General features: G+C 34.4%; 9 protein-coding genes across 9 annotated transcripts; 7 read left to right on the top strand and 2 right to left on the bottom strand.

Moving 5' to 3' along the window:
- Positions 1-1,212: 1,212 nt before the first annotated feature.
- Positions 1,213-2,550, top strand: ELE39_003630 (transporter with conserved Zn ribbon C11C7; the record flags this gene model as incomplete). Its single annotated transcript, XM_067346734.1, has 1 exon — positions 1,213-2,550. One exon carries the CDS (start codon positions 1,213-1,215, stop codon positions 2,548-2,550), a length of 1,338 nt encoding a protein of 445 aa, XP_067200047.1.
- A 310-nt stretch (positions 2,551-2,860) lies between these two features.
- Positions 2,861-4,066, top strand: ELE39_003629 (cysteine secreted; the record flags this gene model as incomplete). Its single annotated transcript, XM_067346733.1, has 1 exon — positions 2,861-4,066. The coding sequence occupies one exon, from the start codon at positions 2,861-2,863 to the stop codon at positions 4,064-4,066; it is 1,206 nt and encodes a 401-aa protein (XP_067200046.1).
- A 575-nt stretch (positions 4,067-4,641) lies between these two features.
- On the top strand, positions 4,642-6,345 carry ELE39_003628 (uncharacterized protein; the record flags this gene model as incomplete). Its single annotated transcript, XM_067346732.1, has 1 exon — positions 4,642-6,345. The coding sequence occupies one exon, from the start codon at positions 4,642-4,644 to the stop codon at positions 6,343-6,345; it is 1,704 nt and encodes a 567-aa protein (XP_067200045.1).
- A 340-nt stretch (positions 6,346-6,685) lies between these two features.
- ELE39_003627 (nucleolar eIF4A-1- RNA SFII helicase) lies at positions 6,686-8,737 on the top strand (the record flags this gene model as incomplete). The annotated part of the gene is made up of 1 exon (XM_067346731.1): positions 6,686-8,737. One exon carries the CDS (start codon positions 6,686-6,688, stop codon positions 8,735-8,737), a length of 2,052 nt encoding a protein of 683 aa, XP_067200044.1.
- A 209-nt stretch (positions 8,738-8,946) lies between these two features.
- On the bottom strand, positions 8,947-10,608 carry ELE39_003626 (PRP19 non-snRNP sliceosome component required for DNA repair; the record flags this gene model as incomplete). The annotated part of the gene is made up of 1 exon (XM_067346730.1): positions 8,947-10,608. One exon carries the CDS (start codon positions 10,606-10,608, stop codon positions 8,947-8,949), a length of 1,662 nt encoding a protein of 553 aa, XP_067200043.1.
- A 790-nt stretch (positions 10,609-11,398) lies between these two features.
- On the top strand, positions 11,399-14,965 carry ELE39_003625 (serine protease; the record flags this gene model as incomplete). Its single annotated transcript, XM_067346729.1, has 1 exon — positions 11,399-14,965. The coding sequence occupies one exon, from the start codon at positions 11,399-11,401 to the stop codon at positions 14,963-14,965; it is 3,567 nt and encodes a 1,188-aa protein (XP_067200042.1).
- Positions 14,966-16,025: 1,060 nt separating this feature from the next.
- ELE39_003624 (uncharacterized protein) lies at positions 16,026-16,738 on the top strand (the record flags this gene model as incomplete). Its single annotated transcript, XM_067346728.1, has 2 exons — positions 16,026-16,099; positions 16,450-16,738. The coding sequence occupies 2 exons, from the start codon at positions 16,026-16,028 to the stop codon at positions 16,736-16,738; spliced, it is 363 nt and encodes a 120-aa protein (XP_067200041.1).
- Positions 16,739-17,010: 272 nt separating this feature from the next.
- On the bottom strand, positions 17,011-20,428 carry ELE39_003623 (Drs1p; the record flags this gene model as incomplete). Its single annotated transcript, XM_067346727.1, has 6 exons — positions 17,011-18,676; positions 18,829-19,098; positions 19,192-19,279; positions 19,347-19,906; positions 19,961-20,043; positions 20,135-20,428. 6 exons carry the CDS (start codon positions 20,426-20,428, stop codon positions 17,011-17,013), a joined length of 2,961 nt encoding a protein of 986 aa, XP_067200040.1.
- Positions 20,429-21,016: 588 nt separating this feature from the next.
- Positions 21,017-22,336, top strand: ELE39_003622 (uncharacterized protein; the record flags this gene model as incomplete). Its single annotated transcript, XM_067346726.1, has 1 exon — positions 21,017-22,336. One exon carries the CDS (start codon positions 21,017-21,019, stop codon positions 22,334-22,336), a length of 1,320 nt encoding a protein of 439 aa, XP_067200039.1.
- Between the last annotated feature and the right edge of the window lie 76 nt (positions 22,337-22,412).

Here is a 22,412-nt window from a genome sequence, read left to right as displayed (position 1 = left end):
ATTTGAAATTATCTTGTTCAGTTTTGGCGCCAAAACCATTTATTTCAAAGTGTATTAAAAAAAATGTAGTTAGAATAGTAAAAAATAATAAAAAATAGGTTGCATTGAATTCTACACAGCTCAGGCATCTTAAGAATGCTGAAGTGTGAATTCGAGGTCTTTGGTAAAGTCCAGGGTGTTTCCTTTAGGAGGTACACTTTTCTTAAGGCGAATGAACTTAACGTCTTTGGATGGTGCAAAAATACCTCTTCTGGTACGGTTATTGGCGAGCTGGAGGGAGATGAAAATTCCATCCTCAAAATGTATGTTTAATTATAAAGATACTGGGATTTAATTAATGCCTATTTTTAGGATTAATTTCTTGGAAAGGGAAGGTAGTCCCGGCTCCACAATTGAGAAATGTGTGGTCTCTAATCGTCAGACCGTCACAGAACACGTATTTAACTCATTTAGGATAGAGGCGTGATACTTAAGTTCTGAAAACGCAGTCTCATTAATTCTTTAAATCAGACTTATGGAGTCACCGCTGATTGTGTCTTATTGGGTCAGGTTAAATATTATATAAGGATATTTACCTTTGCAAATTAGACGACTTGACCCTAAGAAAAGAAGCCTTAAGCAAGTAATTTGCTTAGTTGATTTTGCTAACTATTCGTTTTTAAAGTGCTGGCCTTTGTGGGGTTATATAGCTTATAAAATTTGAGTATTTCATTATTTACAACTGGTCTGTTTACAAGCATAGTACATTTATTTCCCGCCTAACTATAAATTGCATGCGGTGTATTTTCTGCTAGGAATGGCGGAACCACTAAAGGTGGGGAAATTGGAATGGATGTTTACTGGGTTTGGTATACAGATAATCAATAAAAAACATCTCTATATGAGCATCTGAGTTGAGAGAAAAATAAGAAAAGTGGAAATAATGGAATTTAGTGTTAGACAAGGAAGCAAGATTAAGCTTATTTTTTTTTAACATCTATTTTCAAAAAGGTAAAACAGATAATTAATAAATGCATGCAACACTACTTTTGTTGCATGCAGAAAATCGCATTAGAATTTGTAGTTGGGATGCTTAGATAAATAGAAATTAGAGTTTAAATAACTGTGAATGCATTCTTTTTCATGTATAGATTACTAGTTATAAGTAGTGGAGATATATACAAAGAATTAAAGAGAGCACTACTATAGAAAGTTTAATCAGTTCATACTAATATGAATAGTTCAGGAAGAGAGTTACTGCTTGGAGATGGTGAAAATGAGCAAAGTCAAATAATAACATTAATAAAGAGTGGAGCGAATTCATTTAAGGAAGGAGTTATTAAGCCATGCAGAGAAAACTTTTTCTTAATAGTTTGTATGATAAGCCTTTTAATTTCTTCTGTATTTAACTCAGTGCTCTTCAAGAAAATGACTTCAGCAATGCCAAACCATGTTTGGTTTTTAACACAATTAACGTCTACCTTGTATATTCCATTATTTGGTTTGGTATTACTGATTTCTTACTTTAGAGGTGAACTTTCAAGGGAGTGTTTGGAATTTCCAATGTCAAAATTTTGGATGATGGGATTTTTTGATGCATCTAGCAGTATTTTGACTTTGCTTGCAAGCACTCATACATCAGGAGTAATGCAGGTAGTTCTTGGGCAAATGTGTACCCCAATAACTCTGGTAATGCTTTCGTCGATATGTAAGGATCGGTTTCATAAGTTACAGTATATTGGAGCAATAATTATGGTAATGGGTATATTTATAGTAAAGTCAACATTAATATTAGGGTTAAGGGAAGGCGGTGGAGCAGAAAAGTCAAATAGATTGATATTCAACGTTTTGTTTGTGATTGCGTGTATCCCAGCCTCGGCTAGTTCAGTTTACAAAGACCTCTCCTTTAGAGAATACTCTTCTTTAAATGAGAATTATCTCCAATTTTGCGTTGCAGCCACTCAAGTAATCATAGGATTTTTCTTGGTACCAATCAACAGTTTGTCTATACTTGGTCCACAGAAAATAGAAATGAATAAAATTTCTTCTTTATTGTTTGATGGAGCAAAGTGCCTGTTTCTAAAGAAAAATTTGGTCACTGATGATTGTGGAGAAGAATTACAGAGACCATGCGACGACTGCAGTGCAGTACAATTTCCAGTTTTAATGTATTTTATTGCAAATGTGGTTTGTAATGTTTTCAGTGTATTAGTATTGAAATATGGCACCGCTTCAACCGGATTTATTGTTTCAACTCTAAGATTGCCAGTTACTACTTTGGTATTTTTTTCCCCAATATTGGTAGGGAAAGAGGCAACTGAGCCGAAAGTGGAAGACTTAATTGGGATTCTTGTATTAATTCTGGGATTAGTTCTCTATAGACTTGGGTCAGTGAAAATCAATCAAGAGGAAGAGGAAAGACATGCAGAAGAGGAACCAGAAAGAGATTACTACGAATTAAGTTCAATGACGTATTCCAAAGAAGCGATAGATAAAATGAAAAGCAATACTTCGTCAACTACTTGTTCCTTTAATATAGAATATGATTCATCTCATTTCCATAGTTCATAACTAAATTATTTTCAGAATTTAGTTCATGTTACAAAAATTATTTTTTTTTAAATGAATTTTGCAACCCAATTTCTAACCTCTTATTCATAGAAAATTCTATTTATTTTCATGTGGACGAATGAATTAATTTTTATATACCGGTATTTTCATGCAATTTTTGTATGATTAAAATGTAAATAATTGTCTGCATGCAATTGTGTGGGCATGTCATAATTTTTCAAGAATAATAGAAAGATGGCATGGCAGAACATTCAGACAAATTTGATGGTTATATGTTGAAGTTAATTTGATTAGGGAATAATTAAATAAAATGCACATAGGAAACAACGTGGAAGAGCACCAAGAATATATTTCTGGGCCGTACATTGCATTAATTAATGGCACGACTCAACAGAGAGAGCCAAATAAAAAGCTGAAAAACATAATAATTGCAACATTGATTGCAATATTTATAGTTTTGGTTGTTACCGTATCTTTGTATATTACTAATAATACCAGTGAAAAAATTGACGATTTCACACCTGGAGATTATGTTGATCCAGTAACTAAAAACTACAGAAAGAGTTTTGAAGAATTCAAGAAAAAATACCACAAGGTTTATGTTTCGATGGAGGAGGAAAATCAAAGATTTGAGATTTATAAGCAAAATATGAACTTTATTAAGATGACAAATACCCAAGGATTTAGTTATGTATTGGAAATGAATGAATTCGGTGATTTGTCAAAGGAAGAGTTTATGAAAAGGTTCACAGGATATAGAAAAGACCTTAACGAAGATGAGAGGGTATTAAAGTCAAGTAGATTGCTAACAAGTGATTCAGAGCAGAAGTTTACTCTCCCAGATTCTGTCAATTGGGTGGAAGCTGGCTGTGTGAACCCAATAAGAAACCAAAAGAACTGTGGATCATGTTGGGCTTTCTCTGCAGTTGCAGCTTTGGAGGGAGCAATATGCGCTCAAACAAACCAAGGGTTGCCAAGCTTGAGTGAACAACAATTAGTTGATTGCAGCAAACAAAATGGTAACTTTGGATGTAATGGAGGGACAATGGGATTGGCTTTTCAGTATGCAATTAAGAATAAGTACTTATGTACTAATGATGATTACCCTTATTATGCTGAGGAAAAAACATGCATGGAGTCATTTTGCGAGAATTACGTGGAAGTTCCTGTAAAAACTTATAGATATGTATTCCCGAGAAATATTAATGCATTAAAGACTGCTTTAGCTAGGTATGGGCCAATTTCTGTTGCAATTCAAGCTGATCAGACCCCTTTCCAATTTTACAAAAGTGGAGTGTTCGATGCTCCTTGTGGAACTAGGGTTAATCATGGCGTAGTTCTAGTTGGGTACGATGTGGATGAAGACACTAATAAAGAGTATTGGCTCGTAAGAAACAGTTGGGGCGAAACATGGGGAGAGAAGGGATACATTAAGCTAGCTCTTCATTCTGGTAAGAAAGGAACATGCGGTATATTGGTTGAGCCAGTTTATCCAGTGATTAATCAGTCCATTTAAGTATTACTTTGTTTAACCAAAGAATCAAAATATGTTATAATCAATGCTCTCATAACTAATTTGAGTTCAGAAGAAAAATCTATTTATTCATATGAGCTTTCTAGAGTTAATTGTTTATTGATTTTAATGGGATGTAGGGGCAAAGATAACAATACAGAAGACTATTTTTGGATATATTATCGAGCTTACTTCGTTCAATACTAATCTCTAAAATTGGGAAAAGCCGTAAAAGTGCAATAATTAAGCATTAAGTCTCAAATAATTGGCAAATTCTTATTATTTTACTATTTAATATTAAAAAATTCAATTTTGCCCCTCTGCATAAGCCTGCTGCATGTAAGCGAGTACGTAAAGTATATTATACGTGAAGGTTTTTGTTGACCACATGAAAATAAATTGAATAAAATATAATTAAGAAAATAATTATTAAGAATTAAAAAAGCAACAATCAGGTATAAACACATATGTAGCATGGATATTTAAAATCATTGAACGATTAAGTTAGGAAAGAAACGAAATGTTCAGATTAATGCTTAATTTGAGACTGAAGAATCATATGAAAAAAGTGAGAAGCCATGAAAAATTCATGTAAAGTAACTAAAACAGGTCAAAAGTGCATAAACTTGACAGAAAGTCACTTTAAGGAGATTATTTCAGAGTTAGAGAATGCTGCTCAGATCATCACAAGCCAGAAAAGCGAGATTGAATCTTTGGAGGTAGCATTAAGTGCATCTAGAGATGAGATAGAGCTTTTACAGGAGAGTGATAGGACTTTAAAAAAAGAGAAAAAAAAATTAGTGATGGAGAGTCAGAAAATTTCAAGTACGTTGAGTAATGAAATTGAAACACTTAAAATGGAATTACAACATTCACAAAAGCAGGTAGAGGTTTGGAAAGGCCGAACAAATGAATCAAAGGCTTCCTTGAGAAAGTTCTTAGAGTCGACAATTATGGATTCAGGTGAAGATTCTATCAATAATGGAACATACATAGAAAGTTATGAAAGTACAATAATGAATTTAAAAAATCAGTTGGATGAGCGATTATTAAGGATAGAACAGTTGGAAATGAATTATCAAAATGTTAATTTGGAAAGAGACGAGCTATCTAATGAAGTTGCTGGTTTGAAAGCCAAGAATAAGGCAAATGAGTATGAATTACGTGAATTAAGGGAGAAACAAAGAAAAGAAGAAAATGAGAGAAAACGTTTCAGTATGCGTGAAGAAAAGTTATCTCACGAAATTGATAGTTTATGTAAAAAATACAATGCAGAAATTGATGAGCTTCAAAAGAAGAATATCTTATTAAATGATGAGATATGGGAATTAAATCGCATTATTAAGAGTAACAATAATAGCATTAAAGAATTGCAGGATCAGAATTCCAATAATAAAAAGTATTATGAATACTATATTGCAGGTAAAAAAGTGGAAGATTTTATTACCAGTAAGATTTCAGATTTTGAGTCTTCAGTGAGAATACAGTTAACAGCTTTAACAAACTTGGTACATAAATTTGAGAAGAGTAGAATGTTGCAAAGGAATCATCATTCAATGAAGAGACAAAGCAACCCCTCTGTTCATACAAGGGGAATTACAACGACGGGTGTTCAATCATTTGCCCCTGTTATCATAGACGATAGCCAAAAAACGGATACTTCTGAAATGGAAGAAATTAATCCAGGAAGAAGGAATCAAGAAAATCACTTATCTAATTTGAGATTATTTGAAAACGATGATTCTCTGATAAATAACAATTCAATAACAATAGCAACAACAGCATCTTCTGGGATGATTACAGCTAGTAACAGTCAATGTGTAAGTAATAACAATTCAAATTCCCCTTTCATTTTGTCACAATTACATGCAAAACCTGTGGATTTAAATTCCCTTCAAGGCTCAAATACGGCGCAACAGAACGATTTTATTAACAACGAAAACTTCCCCTGCCAAGAATTAACCGAAAATATTCCCCCAAATTACTCAGAATTAGTAAAAGAAACTATGAAGGTGTTAACTCAAGCTTCCAAAGATCACCAAGCTATTCTAGAAAAGATTCAGTACCTTTCAGACAATATTGATGATGCCCAGGTGATCAATCAAACTCAATATTGTCAAAATAGCAACAAAGTCATACAGAATGAAGATATCTTTGACAATAACGGAGGGGCTGCTTACTATTCAATTGGGAAGGAGGAGATCTACGTTAATAGAAAACAGCCCACTGAAGATGATAGTTGTTCAGAATCAAGCATCATTTCATTTCTAAGTGAGCTTTAACAAACTATATCAAAAGATTCGTTATATGAGAACTGAAAGCATACGTGTATATGCATATATATATGTATGCATCCGGTGAGTCAATATAATATGTACCTCCGTTTTATTAGATGATACATAATTTTACATATACTTCTCTATTCTTTTTTTTCCTCATCTTCATCCTCAACTTTCATACCTTCATCAATATCACACCGTCCTTAAATTTTAATGCCGGGAGCCATAAACCGGCACATCAGAAAAATGGGCGGGAATGATGTGGCGCCCGCTGTTGTTAAGGACGGGATAGTAGTGGCTATGTCATAGTTGACAGGAAGAAGCAAAGTGAAAGGAATACAATATGGATCATAAGAAGAGAAAGCTGGAGAATGAGGTAGATGGCTCAATAGATAGGTTCCCATTAAGCGATGAGAGCAGGGAGATTTTGAGAAGTAGAGGTATTGAGAGGTTATTTCCAATACAGGCTCAGTCATTCGAGTCTATATATGGTAAGAAGGATGTATTAGGGAAAGCAAAAACTGGGACGGGTAAGACACTGGCGTTTGTTCTTCCTGTTATTGAGAGGTTGTTAAAGAAAGGTAAATTTGATCCAAGTAAACATGGAAGGCGTCCATTGGTTTTAGTTCTACTTCCAACAAGAGAATTGGCACAACAGGTATCAAATGAGTTTGAGTTGATGAAGGGGAAGGATAGGTATAAAGTATGTAGTGTATATGGCGGCTCCCCTGAATATCCTCAGATTCAGGAAATAAAGAAGGGAGTGGATATTGTTGTAGGATGCCCAGGAAGAGTTTTGGATTTTATTGAGCGTGGTATTTTAAATGTTGGTAAAATATCGGTGCTAACGTTAGATGAAGCCGATAAAATGTTAGAGATGGGATTTAAGGAGACTGTTGACAAAATCATTGATTATGTTAGAAAGGAAACAGGAGATGGAGAAACACAGAATAGACAGAATAAATTTCAAGTGTTATTATTCAGTGCTACAGTACCTCCTTGGGTAAAGAACATTTTAACTGAGATAATGTCGAGAGATACTGTAACTGTGGATGTGACTCATATTTCAATTCATGGAGAGGAGGAGGACGAGGCAGCTGCTAGAAGTAGAATTCGGCATTTAGCAATACAATGTGCATATCCTCAAAGAACTGGTTTATTAGGGGATATTATAACAATGTATGCAGGTATTAATGGTAAATGTATTATATTTACTGAGACAAAGCAGACAGCTAATGAAATAGCAATGAGAAGTGAGATTAGTAAGATGTGCCAGGTTTTACATGGTGATATACAACAAAACCAAAGAGAGATTGCTTTACAAGCTTTTAAAGAAGGAAGGTATCGTTGTTTAGTGGCAACTGATGTTGCAGCAAGAGGATTACATATTGATGACGTTGCAGTAGTAATACAACTAGCTCCTCCACGTGATATTGATACTTATATACATAGATCAGGAAGAACGGGAAGAGCAGGAAAGTTTGGAACTGCTATAATGTTTTGTAATATGTCGGATTATCCATTCTTGTCAAGTATAGAAAAGGCCAGTAAAATTAGTTTTCAGAGAATTGGGGTACCTCAATATGAGGAGATTTTGCAAAAGACCGCAGATTCTATAGGTAAGGATTTATTAGAAAAAGAGATACCTTCAGCAATGTTGGACTGTGTTAGAGATCCTGCTAAGCATATTATTCAAAGTTTATGGAGAAAGCTTACAGGTAAAACTTCTAGAAAAAGGCATAGACTGGGTAACTCCGATGACGAGGAAACAGAGGCTGAATCAAATATTAATGATAATGGAATGGATGATGATATGCCAGAAATTCCAGATTGCGCTATCAGAGCTTTAAGCCATTGTTTATTAGAGTTGACTGGTATAAATAATGATCTAAAGAAGATTCCTCACCGTTCAGTATTAAATGGTAGAGAAGATTTTAAGAGCTATATGATTACTTTTAATAAACTTAAGGAGCCAATTGCAAGTAATAGTTACGTATGGAGATGCTTAAAGAGTAATTTAAGGGGTTGTGAAAGTTTAATAGAAAGAATACAATGTATGACATTGTTAAAGAAAGGAGATGGTGCGGTTTTCGACGTTCCACTGGGATCAATTAGGCAGTGGGAAAGTGCAATTTCTAACTTCACTCCGAAAAATAATAACGGCTCAAGCTTCTTCCAGATTATTCCAGCTACAAGTAATTTGCCAGAGTTGTCAATCCCAGTTACTGATAATAATACAGATTTTGGCCACAATGGTAGAATGAACAGTCAACATATTTCAAATAAAGTCGGATATAGACAATCGGGAGGTTCAAGAGGAGGTTATGGTTCAAGAGGAGGTTCCGGCTCAGTAGGTTCAAGAGGCGGGCTTTCAAGAGGAGGAAGGCGTTTTTAGGTGGATGAATGAATTTAAGTAATTCACAAAATAATAGTTACAAAAAAAGGAATTGATATAAAAAAGATAATTAGAGTACTTATCTAGTTCTTCTTTCGTAGTTTTTTTTCAACTCTTCTCGCTCGTTTGATTAATTAATTTTGACCCTATATTATAAAATGCATGCAGTGTATGTTTTTTACTACATGTAAGCATATACCGGTGTTCAATTACGTGTGATTGTTTGTCCACATGCGAATAATACCACTATGACATAATGAGGAAAATGAATTAAGATTTTGGTTGAAATGGACATGGTGGATGTAATCTGGGAGGTTATTGTCAATTTTATTAGAAAAATTGGAGAAAGATGAGATAAGTTTTAATTTGTGTTTATTGAAGAGTGAGAATATGGAGAAATGGTTTTCACTGGAGCAGGAGGCGTATTTTCCGCTTTCATCAATTTGTAGAATCAGGTCAGAGTTGTCAGGGAGTGTAGAGAGTTCAAGAGAATCAATAATGGAAGATTTTCTGAGATCCCAGAGATGGATTTTGTTGTCAAGGGAGGTGGAGAGCAGATAGTAGCCATTATTGGAGAAGCAAAGACTAGATTTCCTGTTAAAATTTGAGTTTTTGGTGTCAACAGTGTTATTTCTGGTGGGGTATTCGAGAGAGGAAACTTTCTCGAGATTTCTAATATCCCATATATCAACAATATTTCCACTAAGTGTAATTCCACCAAGAATAAGGCCATCAGGATGCGGCTTAAGCTGAGAATATGAGTGATTGTGTTCAAGCTGATGGAGGAAAAGTTGTTTTCTGGATTCCAGATCAAACATAGAAAACAGGCCTTTATTTGTGGAGTTTGCAATGATGTGCATTCCCAAAGGATGGTTTTCAAGGGAGTTGATAATGAGGTTTGATTGAAAAGAAGAATTAAAATCCATGACTGACAAGTTAAAAGATTTATCATTTTCTTGGTTTCTGGAGAATATATAAATTTTACTCGAGTTTTGGAAGCAAGCAAGAACATGCAAGGGGGGGAGCTGGCTGGCGTTTTCAGAGAAGTACTGGCCTCCTGAGTATTTTCCGATAGCGGAAATAGAAACAGCTTTTTCACAATTTTCTGGATAGCTTATAGAAATAGAAGACACCTCCTTAGCATCAAAATCTACATTTGAGACAAGAATCTCACCATTTTCCACTCCAGAAACATAAATTTGGTCGTTGATAGCTATTCCAACCTCCAGTTTACAATTGTCTTTGAGTTCTAATTCACTCTTTAATGAGAATTCTTTAACTTGTTCGGCAGGCATAAGGTACGGGAAAGTCTGCTTTTTTCGAATTGGTCTCATCTTTTCGGAGTATTCTGTAAAAAGACTTACAACGTCCTCTGGGATATTAATAAAGTTCTCCTGGGCTCTGATCCTTTTGCCTCCTTCATTTGGGAAGTTACTGCTGTTATCTTCATCATTCTCAAGAATGCTATTCTGGATTTCAGCTAATCTATTGATGGCTTGATCTTTTTCTCTAGTAATTCTGGCAATCACTCTACAGGCAGCATCGTGTTGATAAAGACTGTGAGTTAGTTGTGCTTTGGTCTGCTCAAGCTCAGATCTAAGCTGAAACATCTCCATTACCATTGCATCCCACTCTGTTCGGAGGGAGTCAAGAATACCTGGAATACTTGTATTCTTAATCAGCCTTGGTTTCAAACTACTTGTGGACTTAACTTGAATCAAGTCATCCAAAGAAAGCTCACTCTTTGTGATTGGACAGCTGTTATTACATCTTATATACTCTTCTATAAGTCTTTTTTCAAAGACATATCCTGTCTTTGAGATCACAGGATTTTCAGGAGTAGTTCCTGAAATTGAACAAATCAATGACATAATTATCAAGTTAATTGAAGACCAAAAAAAGTCAACTTCTTTGGTATAACTTAATTAAAATTTCAAGTCTTTACTAATGTATTCAATATTTATAAAATCCTTCGAATTCCTCAAATAGTATTTTGTGCCAACAAAACTTTAATATTTGCTAAAATAGACTGCTTTCCCACCAAAAACAACAAACTCCCGCCGGATTTCTCTGAAATTTGCTCCCTTTGCTTCTAATCAGCCCTCCTTTTCCTTAATAAATCTTTAAAGCTCACTATTTAATGTTTTGTTTTTTTTTACAATATTTTCCTCTTTTTGATCTCTAACCTTCTCTAATTTTCTGACTCGGGAATTTCCCGCCCAAATGTGGGGCGGTACCGGTGTCGAATTTTTTAATTAAAAAAATAAAATTTGCATACCGGCATGCATGCATACGCGTATTTGAGCATGTGGATGCAAAAAATGGTAACATGCAGAAAGACACAGGTACGTATAAAATGTAGAATTTTGACAATAAAAGTCAAAGGAGAAGTTTTTTGCAGGAATTAAAAGGAAGAATTGAAAATAAGTTGAGAAGTTCGGTAGAAAAAGTTAGTAGCAAGAGTACGATAGGTTGTGGAATTTCAAATTTAAGGATTCTGCAAAAATAAGTAGAAATAAGTCAGGAATTGAATGATGATAAGCTAAAGTTCTGAAAGAGAGCGAGTTTCAACTTGAAGAAAAGTAGTACAGGAGGAGAAAAGAGAAATATATAAATCAAATATAAGAGAAAGGGAGAGAAGATTAAATTAAGCCTAAGAAAATGCAAAAGACAAATATTTTAAAGCTGTTACCATACATATTGATGCTTCTTGAAAAAAGGGTTTTTTGTAATATTTTTAATACTAGCTCAATTTCGATTAATGTAATAGAAGGTCGGAGCTCAGACTTGGAATTGGTCATAAAGAACCCTGCAGATCAGTCAGCAACTCCAGAAGTGCAAGTTGTTGAGAAGGTATTTAATCCATATATCATGAAGCAGCAGAAGCCTCCAGAAGAGGACTACGAGCACGAACATATACTTGGAGAGCTCTCGGAAATCGGTAATATGGATGATGACCACGACAACCAGAACGAGGACCCAAGTCAAGAATTTGGTTTAGGAGGATCTTCTAAAGGCCCAGGAAGGAGATCTAAGGTTATTCCAGGAAGGCTAATCATCAAGTACAAAGAAAAGGTATTGAGTAAAGCCGTAAAGGAGCTGAGAGTAGCAGGAATTATGTCAAAGAATGGCCAGTATCCTAAATTGGACGGTGTAGCATTCTTAACAAGAGTTGTATCAGCTTTGTCAGAATCTGCTGACGAGCTTGTTGGTATTAAGTCTGCCACAGTTCTTGAGGCATTAGATATGATGATTGTTGAGGTATTTAACAATTCCAAGGCATCTGAATACATTTCAAAGCTCTCAGCGAGTTTTCTTCATAGTGATGAAGTAGAATACGTAGAGCCAGATCAGGAAGTTAGGCTTGCAGATTTTGGAGTGAGCTCAGATTCTGGAGCAGTATACCCTAATGATCCGAAGTTTGGAGAGCAATGGGGAATGTATAATAGGGTTGCGAACACTGACTCAAAGGTTTTGATGGCTTGGAAGCATTTAGGGATCAATACATCAGCATCAAGGGGATCTGGAGCATATTATACCCCAGAAAACCACCCAAAAAGAGAGGTAGTTGTTGCTGTTATAGATACTGGCGTGGACTTTACTCATCCAGATTTGGTGGAGAATATGTGGGTTAACGAAAAAGAGCTATACGGGAGACCAGGAGTTGACGATGATATGAATGGCTATGTTGACGATATATATGGCTACGACTTTGCAAATAACAGAGGAGCACCAGTAGATGATGAAGGACACGGTACACATTGTGCAGGTACAATAGCAGCAAAAGGGAACAACAACGAAGGGATTTCTGGGATTAACTGGAAGGGAGTAAAAATTATGGCTCTTAAATTTCTCAGAGGAAATGGAGTTGGCTTTCTCAGTGATAGTGTTAAGGCCATTAACTATGCTATCAAGATGGGAGCCAACATCTTATCCAATAGTTGGGGAGGAGGATCATTTTCTCAAGCCACTTATGACGCAATCAAAAGGAGTATCGACAAGAATATGCTTTTTGTGGTTGCAGCAGGTAATGATAGAAACAACAATGACATTAGGCCAACTTATCCATCAGCCTATCAGCTTCCGAATGTGTTGTCTGTAGCTGCAATTGATATTCATGGAAGACTTGGGGTCTTTTCAAATTATGGACATAGAAGCGTAGATATGGCAGCTCCTGGAGTAGATATATTGTCTACCAGTGCCAATAAAGGCTATAAAAGGTTATCTGGGACTTCCATGGCATGTCCATTTGTTTCAGGAGCTGCTGCTTTACTGTATGCTTTTGACCCAAGTATAACTTTTGATCAAGCAAAGACACTTATCTTAAGATCAGTAACAGTGCTTACAACATTAAGAAATTCGGTTCGTACTTCTGGCACATTAAATATCCACAGAGCCGTTCAGATGATGAGTCAGGAGGCGTATAATCAGGAAAATGGCAAAGAATTCCCTAGAATTGGCACTTCTTGGATCACTTTTAAGGCTCCTGATACCATTGGACCTCAATCAAGTTCGATACTTAAGCTCAAAGCTTATGGGGAAAAGCCTGGATCCTTCACATCCACTTTGGTTGTCAAACTAGTGGATTCTAATGATCGTGAAGTTACTTTGGCTCAAGGAAGACTTAAAACCATAATCAATGTTGTGAGTATTCCAAAACCAAAAGCAATTCTACCAAATGGAAATAGTACCAATCTTGGACTATCTTTTATGGGATTGGAGGGAACAAAAACTCTGATTCCAATTTCTAATTCAGGTATCGGTACCTTAGAATATATGGTTGAATTTGTAAATATGGAAGGAGAATTAGGATCTAAAAGAAAGGGAAAGTTTAAAGTATATCCACCTTTGGGTACCATATTATCAGTAGGTGAAGATCAAACAAATAAGGATCTTCAAGTGAGTTGTATTCCCAGTTCCTTAGAAGGATTTATTAGTGGTCATTTAATGTTGAGATATAATAAAGGAGGAACATCATCATCTTCCTCAAATAAGATAACGGCAAAGTCTACAAAAATTCCATATGTAAGAAGTAATCTGTTCACTGAGACATCTTCAATAATAAATACCCTATCAAACAATATAATGCCACAAAATAGTAACTATGTTTCGTCATCATCTTCCAGTTCATTCCCGGTTGGAACTGAAAGACTTGCAATCAAACTTTACTGTAAAGGATATGGAATAGAAGTTCGACCTCCTTCTATAAATAGAGTAATTCGGATTCCAGAGACAACTGTTTCAGGTTACATAGTGTTTAAGGGGCTAGAGAACTCGTTTAAGCCCAGAGTTTACTTAAGATTTAAGTCTTTAAGAGATCCAAGCTCTACAGGATTTGAAAAAGAAAATAATAGAAAAGATCAATCAACAAGTGTTACTCCTATTAAAGATCTATCTCCGTCAAAATCTTACTTTAAGATGGTTCTTTCTGGAGAGAATCTTCCTTCTAAAAAAAGGATTATTCATAGGCTCGAAGGAATGGATTCTGAGGAAGGGAAAAATAAGGTATCTATATCTTTGGACGATGTGATTTTACCCAAGACTAACATAAAGTTTGACTGGGTTAATTTTGAATTTAGCCAAGAAACAATTCTAACAGACTTATCAAACTCTGATGATGGAGTACAGAAAGTCAGTCTTCCAAGGAGCTGGTACTTTCTTGGAGAAAAGATTGAAGAGATTTACGTTTCAGTCAATGGATTCATTTCTTTAAGTCCGATATATAGTGAAGCATTTGTTCCAGCATTACCATCGTATGCACCTCCTCATGGTATCTTAGCTCCTTTATGGACAGACTTTACAACAAGAGGAAAGAGAAAAAATACAAGGATTGTAACTTTCTTCAAAAGTGAAGAAGACGATGATGAAGATCTTGGAAGGGGAGGAGGAGGCGGTAGATATATAAGAGAGGAGGATGAGGATGAGGAAGAGGATGGGAGAAAAAAAAAGTGGGAATTTGTTGTAGAGTGGAGAAATGTATTCCTCAAGTCCGAACAATACAGCTCTAAGTCAGCAACATTTCAATGTGTGTTGAACAGCAATGGGTCCGTTAGATTCAATTATTTGAGTATTCCCTGGGAGGATTTGGAAGATTCTGAAGGAATTTTATCCTCAGGGAAAGGAAGTCTGGCAATCAGTAGGATTTCATCATCTACAATGCTTGGGTGGGAAAGTATTGATGGGATAAGAGGTAAGTTGCATTTGGTTTTTAAAACTAGAGAACTGTGATTAACTTTTTTTTCATCTTAATATCTTAAGGAGTTGGAATTCCATGTACTGAAAAGTTTCCTACATCAGAATCTTCAATAGAACTATACCCAGAGAATCCAAAGATTCCCTGGTTTCAGCTTAGTGAGACGATTGTTCCTCCTTTGCAAAGAGCTCAAATGATATACAAAGTTGGCTGGAAGGCTATTATTCCCTCATCCTTTGAAGACCAAACCTTCAAAGGCCAGGTTCAGATATCGTCATCAGATGGAGCAGCTTCCATAATCCCAGTCTCCATTACTGTAGTTAAAGAAAAGATAAATCAGTCCCAGTCATCTGAGGAGTTAGAGAGGGAGGAAGCAGGGATCTCAGGAGGAGCCGGAGCGGTGGAATTTAGTAGGTTAGATTCATGAATAGTTAGTAGGATTAGCTAGACAGGGTGAAGAAAGAGGTAGAGAGAGTACGGAAGAAGGAAGTAAAGAAAAAACATGTTTGGACTGCTTGTTAATCCACGAATTCATTTATCAAGAATGCCTCAATATCAAAAAGATATAAAGCCAAACTCTTCCTATAGTAACTCCCCCTTCCCTATTTATGCCCACATTATTAGATTCATAAGCTTTAACAATTACTTTCGAACAAAAAATTAATTCTAATATTAAGAAGAAAGAATTTTACTATTTTGTCTCGTCTCAATTCGATACCGATTAATATTCTAAAACTCTCGAATCTTTTTTCTTTCTCATATAATCACCGTGTCGGGTGTACCCGCTATATAATTCAGGATGGGATTTAGTCATAATTTGTTACATTCACAATAATAAATTCCTTTGATCCTTGTAATAAGAATAAAAGCTGATTTCATCTAACTCCTTTTTCTGGAATAAAAATATGCGGTAGCAAGTTGTCTTTTTTCATTGGTGTTTATCTTATTAACTATTTTTTCTTTCTATTAATAAAAAATAAATTTCCCTATTAATCTGCATGTATGCATGCAGATTAATAGGGAAATATGGAGGTTTTGGCGGGAACTTTGGAAAATTATGAAATATGAAAAAAAGGTGAATATAATAAATGAAAGATGATAAATTCGAAAAAGCTGAATGAGCTTTTAAATCGAGAAATTTGTGAAAGTGATGGGGTAAAAGCAATTATGTAAGTTTTCATTTATTGTCTCCCTTTTTTATCGACGAATTATATGTATTTTTGAGTGTATATAATATATATATATATATATATATATATATATATATGATTCTTTAAAGCCTATAAAACAAAAATTTTGAGTGGTCCTGGATGTGCATAGAATATGATCCCAAATTAATGAACTTTTCTGTGGATATATTGGAGCGAAAAAGCAGGAATTGCAAAATTCCGAATGAAATTTTGATACAATTTTTGATTCACAAACCTCGACATTATGCTTTGATAAATGTAAAAAATGACAGAGGAGACTAATTGTTTTTTTTAAAAAGCAAATAACTAACTAAATTTTTTTACTTTAGCCTTGTAAACAAAGAAGGTGGCATTTTTTCCTTGGGAGTAAAAAAGGAAAACGCAGAGACAAATTCACAAATTAATCACATTTCTTCAGTATTAGTCAGTTCTTTTAATGAATATAACTCTAATAATCACACTATCAAAGATCTTTATTTGGAAAGTTCCAATGGAAAATTTATCATTGGTCACACCCATTTCAAAAATCTGTTTCTAATTGTATGGTTTGAATACAATGCTACAATCGGAAAAGTACATATCAAGTTCAATAACATTAATAATGCTCTGTCTGGATAAAATTAATGACTTTTCTCAAAGAATTTTTAAGGTTTAATAATTAAAATTAAAGAAATTCTATAAATCTTTTAAAAAATTGTGTATTTTTTGCATGCATGCATCACGATATAAATTAATGTGGACAATTTTAAAAAAAAACACGTAGTAAAACGGTAAAAGTGACGAATTAAGTTGCAAAAGAAGAAAAATAATAAATAGTCTGAAAAAAGATAATAAAAGGAATGAAATTTTAAGATATAGTATAAATTAATTAAAACTAGAATTTGGTAGAATTATATTTGCTTTTGTGATGATTTTCCTTTTTTATTTTTATTAGCAGCCGTTTTAATAGTAGACTTTAAATCATTTTGAAGAGTACTTTTAACTTGGTTAAAAGCTGAATGTTGGCCAATAAGGGTTGAGCAAGATTTTAATAAATCTTTTTTTGCAGATTCTCTGGTTAAAATTTTTTCTCTCTTGCTTTGTATCCACTTTTTTCTAGGCCTAGATTCAATATCTTTTTTATGTACAAGAATATTCTGTGCCTTATTTACTTGTATCTCAGCAATTCTAAGTTCTTTTTCTGTAATATCCGCTTTTATTGCATCTTTAACTCGTTTTTCAGAACTTGATATTTTTTCAACCCATTCATTAATGTTATTAGTAGCAAAAGTTCTCTTCTTCATTATTGAAGAGACATTTTCCTTTGTATCTCGTCCTGCCGCAGATGAATTATTACCTGCCCTAAGTACCTGTTTCATTAAAGCCTTTAATTGGCTTCTTTCACTTCGAGTATAAATTGTAATGCAATTACCTTTAGATCCAATCCTTGCAGTTCTTCCAACTCGATGGATATATCTGGAAGCTTCTAAAGGGATAGTGAAATTGATAACTGCAGAAACATCTTGAACATCCAATCCTCTTGCTGCTAGTTCACTAGCAAATAAAATATCAACTTGTCCAGACTTAAATTTTGAAAAATTCTCCAAACGCTTTTCTTGTGGTAAGAATCCATGTAACTCTGTTGATGATAATCCAAAAATATTACCCAAAATTGCACATCTATGAGCCTCTTTCTTTGTTTGGAAAAAGACTATAACTCTTTTTGTAAATATCTTACTCAAAATATAAAACAAAGCACCTTCTCTTTCCTCTTCTTTAGTAATCTCAACGAACTCTTGTTGTAATGTGGATGATAAGCCCGTAATTGATAATAATTCTGATTCCTCTGAGCTACCTACAGACTTTATCCCTGATTTGAAACCAATTGTAGATACTTTACATGGATTATTTAAAGCTAATAAAGCTAAATCTGTCACACCTCTGCTTAATGTTGCTGAAAACAACATTGTCTGACGAGTTCTAGATGAATATCTAAGAATTTCCAAACACTCTTGACGAAATCCCATATCTAATAATCTATCAGCTTCATCCAATATAATAATCTCCAATAATTCCAATTGTATACTTAATGTATTTAATAACATATCCAAAATTCTCCCTGGTGTTGCTATAACAATATGTGGCTGGCACTTTAGTATCCTTTCCTGCTGTTTAATATTCATCCCACCTGTTACTACTGCTCTTGTTATCACTGGGCAATACTTTACCAAAGACTCCAATACTCCAAAACATTGCATCGCCAATTCACGACTTGGTAATAATACCAACACCTTTGTACCAACCGCTCCGCCAACTCTTCCCAAGGATGATACCCTGGAATTTCGAATATATGGAGACCTCAGTAATCTTTCCAGTGCTGGTAACAAAAATGCTGCTGTCTTTCCACTTCCTGTTTCTGCCTCAGCCATAATATCTCTTCCCGATAATGCCAACGGAATTACTTCCTTCTGAATTAATGTTGCCTCTACAAAGTTCAAATCACTCAATGCCTTCAATAAAGGCCTGCTTAGCTCTAAAGAACTCCACATCTTTATTTCTCTCTCCTCTTCACCTTGCCTGAGAACTAAAAAATTGTCAGCTTTTACTTGACCGGTCCCGCCGGCGCCTTATTGTTTATCTTAATATTACTTTATCCTTAGATTATATATATATAAATACATTTATGTAATAATAAATCATTTTAAATAAATGATTAATATGATTATTACTCTTCTGGATGTTCAATTTGCTCCTTCCCTTGTTCCATTTTTGCCAGTAAGTCGTATTCTTTCACGAGTTCCTCCTCTATTGTTCTAATATTTATTGTGCCTTGCTGATATGCCCGGATTATATCCTCAATATTAGCATGCTTGAATATTTTGTGAGAAGTCAATGCTTCTCTGGAAGAAGGATAGCTTGGAAGCCCAATATAGTCCTGCTGGTTGAATTTAAACTTGCAAACTGCTCTTTTTGTAGAGGTGTCGTATTCAAATTTGAACCTAGAATATAGGGAGAATCAAAACAAATGAGTTAATAGTTGGTGCAATTGTAACTCTTCTTTAAGTTTATAGAGCAAATTAATCAAAACTTACCCTTCAGCATGCTCACAATCCAATTCATAAGGAAGTCTAATAAGTCTGAAACACTTTCTTTTTTTTAGTGTATATCCAGGTGGACATCCTATAATTTGGTTTTCGGAATATATATATGTATATATATTTAATGAACTGGCCAAGTTTGCACTTACCCTTCACTATTGCTCTTGCTCTATTTGCCAAGCACGTATATATTGGGTGAGGTTCATATTCTGGTGTGTCCCAATTTCCTATTTCCATTCCTAATTTTGGCCTTGGATGTGGACAACGCAGCTTTGGTTCATGTGTTCTTAATTTCAAACATACATTTAACTCTCCATCCCAAAACCATCCAGACTGCTCTCCCCCACATCTTCTGTCAAAATCTGGAACAACTGTCACTTTAGTTTCACATGTTGCCCTGGAATTATCGAAAGAGCTGACTAGCTTTGCGCCTTTAGGGCATTGCATTACATACTTGGCAGGTTGTGGAGCCCTAACTATTGGGCAATACTTATTATCTTTGTGGCTACATTCTGTTTTATACTTCTCCCTTCCCAAGGACTCTGTTGCAGGAATCTTTATTGGTCTTGAATACAGTTTCCTCACACATCTTTTTACTTGTAATTGCTGTTGGCCTACCGATTTTAACTCAAATCCCTCCGGGCAAATTCTTCTAGGAGGAACATATGTGGAGTAATTTATGCATAAATCCTCATTATTCAATCTAAAACTTTAATTATTCCTGAATTGATCAAATCTAATAATTTATTCCAATAGTACTTACTATCCATGACAATACTTTTCGTAATCGGAAATCATTGTCCCAATACAATATCCATCAACTAATGTTGAATTACCTATACAAGGCTTTAGAAAGAAGCATTAATTTCTGTTTTGTTATTAAAGTTATATTGAACTGGAAAATTCTCCAAAAAAAAAAATCTTCCTTACTACTTACCTTGTAAATCGGAACTGCCTCGTCACTTTTATCTATATAAGTGCACGAATTATACTTTGTATCAAATGAACCCTTGTAACAGACTTTTCTTGCTGGAATAGTCAGCGATATACTTGGATCCCCAAATTTTGTAACTGGAGGTGCTCTAGTGACAATTGGTTCTCTTCTTGAGTTTCTATATTCTTGCATATTGCCTGTTACATTCCTACCATTTCCTTCAACTCGGCAATATAAGCATAATAAACATAATAAAATAACAGCTTGCAAACAATCAAATTCCTTTTTGTTTATCATAACTAGCAATTCCAATTCATTCTACTAATTTCACAATTTGACTGATGTATTTAACACTTTTCCGAGCTCTCTTAATGAATTTTCTAATTGAAAATCATACTAGTTTTTATCATTATGAAAATATTTAGTTTTTAAAGTTAAATAAAAACCACTTTTTTGATTATTATGAATAACCATTATTATGAAAAAACTTTTTTAAAACATTTAATTATCTTCCAAATTTAACATGTAATTGTTTATCTGTCCACATTATTGCACACTGCCATATACCGGTGTTTGCATGCATACATATGCCATGGAAATTTGGCCTTGCATGTGGAGAGAAAACATTTATTAATGTATTTGGTGGCATCTTTTTGAGACAAAAATGAATCATATATGTGATTTTAGTTAATTATTGATTTTTTTTAATGAGTAATTTTTTTCATAAACTTTTGGTTAATTTTACCATCCCCCCTCCATGGATAAATAGAAGTTAATTTGGAAAAATTGAAACAATAAGTAAATAAATATATATTTATATGTAGATTTATCTGTAAGACTAAAAGCATCTAAAACTGGTAAAAGTAACTATTTAATCTTTACTCGATGCTTAACGATTTTGGTGAAATCAAAGAAAAAGCCGATCTCTTTGATATTCTCGAACTCGATGAGGAAACAAAAAGTACTCTTGTTGAAAATGATATTAAAACAATTCCACAGCTTTTGTTAGATAACCTAAGGAAAAAAGGGCTAAAAAGCACACAAGAGGCATGGATTTACTCAAAATGTAGGGAAAAAATCACATGCTTCCCTAATAACGTCACTGAAGACCAAAAATTTAACCTTTGTGGTGTTGGTATTGAAACTGGATTCGTTACAGGAAAAAGATTATTGGAGGAAGCTAGAGCTAACTGGTCCAGGAATGAAGACTTCAAAACGCAAATAAACCTAGGATCTGATATACTCATGGATTTTTTTGATGGAGGATTTCTCACGGGAGAAACCACTGAACTTTTTGGGCATGATTTACCAGTTATCAGAAGAGTTGTACACTGGATTATATCAAATACCATGTTCAACTCATCATTGGAAAGTTTGAATTCTGAAACGGAGTCAGAAGGATTTTCTCCTTATCAAGTTATTTATATTCAAACAACTGGCAATAGTTTTGACCCAATTTTTATGAAAAAATGCTTTCAAAGATTGTGTGGAGAACTTGAAATGACTCAAAATTCACAATATTCAACAGAAATTAGTCATAATATGGAACTTCTGCTTTCAAATATTTGTGTAGTGACTGTAGACGATTGCACTCAACTACAAAAGTTACTATTAGAACTACCAAGAATTAAACAAAAAGAGCTAAAAAGACTCAAATTAGTAGTTATTGATCCAATTACATCATTACTGGGATCCCACAACTTTATTGAAGCCCAAGAACTTTCAAATAACTATTACAAAGAAGTTAAAGATAAAGTCTTTATAGTTGGGAGACTAGTTAGGTATGTATCCAAGATTCTAAATATATCTTCAATTGTAATTTCACTCGCTAAGCAATCTATTAAACAAACTAATACCGTCCTTGGTTACTGCTCAAATCAGCTTTTATGCGATATTAATTACCCAAAAAGCGTTCATTTTGAAGGAATTGGGACATTCAATATGCCTCCACCAACAAGAGCATTTTCAACAGAAATTGACTACAATTGGTTCTTTTCACCTCATAATCGAATTCTCATTGAGATTATTGGAAAAGTGCACGAAGAATACGCGGGAAACCCGAATACATGCAATCCTCCAGCTCCCCACAATTTGAGAATTTTGAGATGGACAATTTTCAAATCCAACAGGCTCCCAATAGGAAAATACGTATGTATAATTTTTGATAAGGTTGGCCTAGTTAACTCGGAATGTCGATTTTTCTAATCACTTTTACTATATATAATTTTAAATGAACATTTTGGTCAAAAGACTAAATGTCAAGTCTTGGTAGACATAACGC

The sequence above is a fragment of the Cryptosporidium sp. chipmunk genotype I genome (genome assembly GCF_004936735.1).
Source record: "Cryptosporidium sp. chipmunk genotype I strain 37763 chromosome Unknown contig_7, whole genome shotgun sequence".
In the NCBI taxonomy this organism is placed as follows: Eukaryota; Apicomplexa; class Conoidasida; order Eucoccidiorida; family Cryptosporidiidae; genus Cryptosporidium; species Cryptosporidium sp. chipmunk genotype I.
This window is presented reverse-complemented; position numbering and strand designations above follow the sequence as displayed.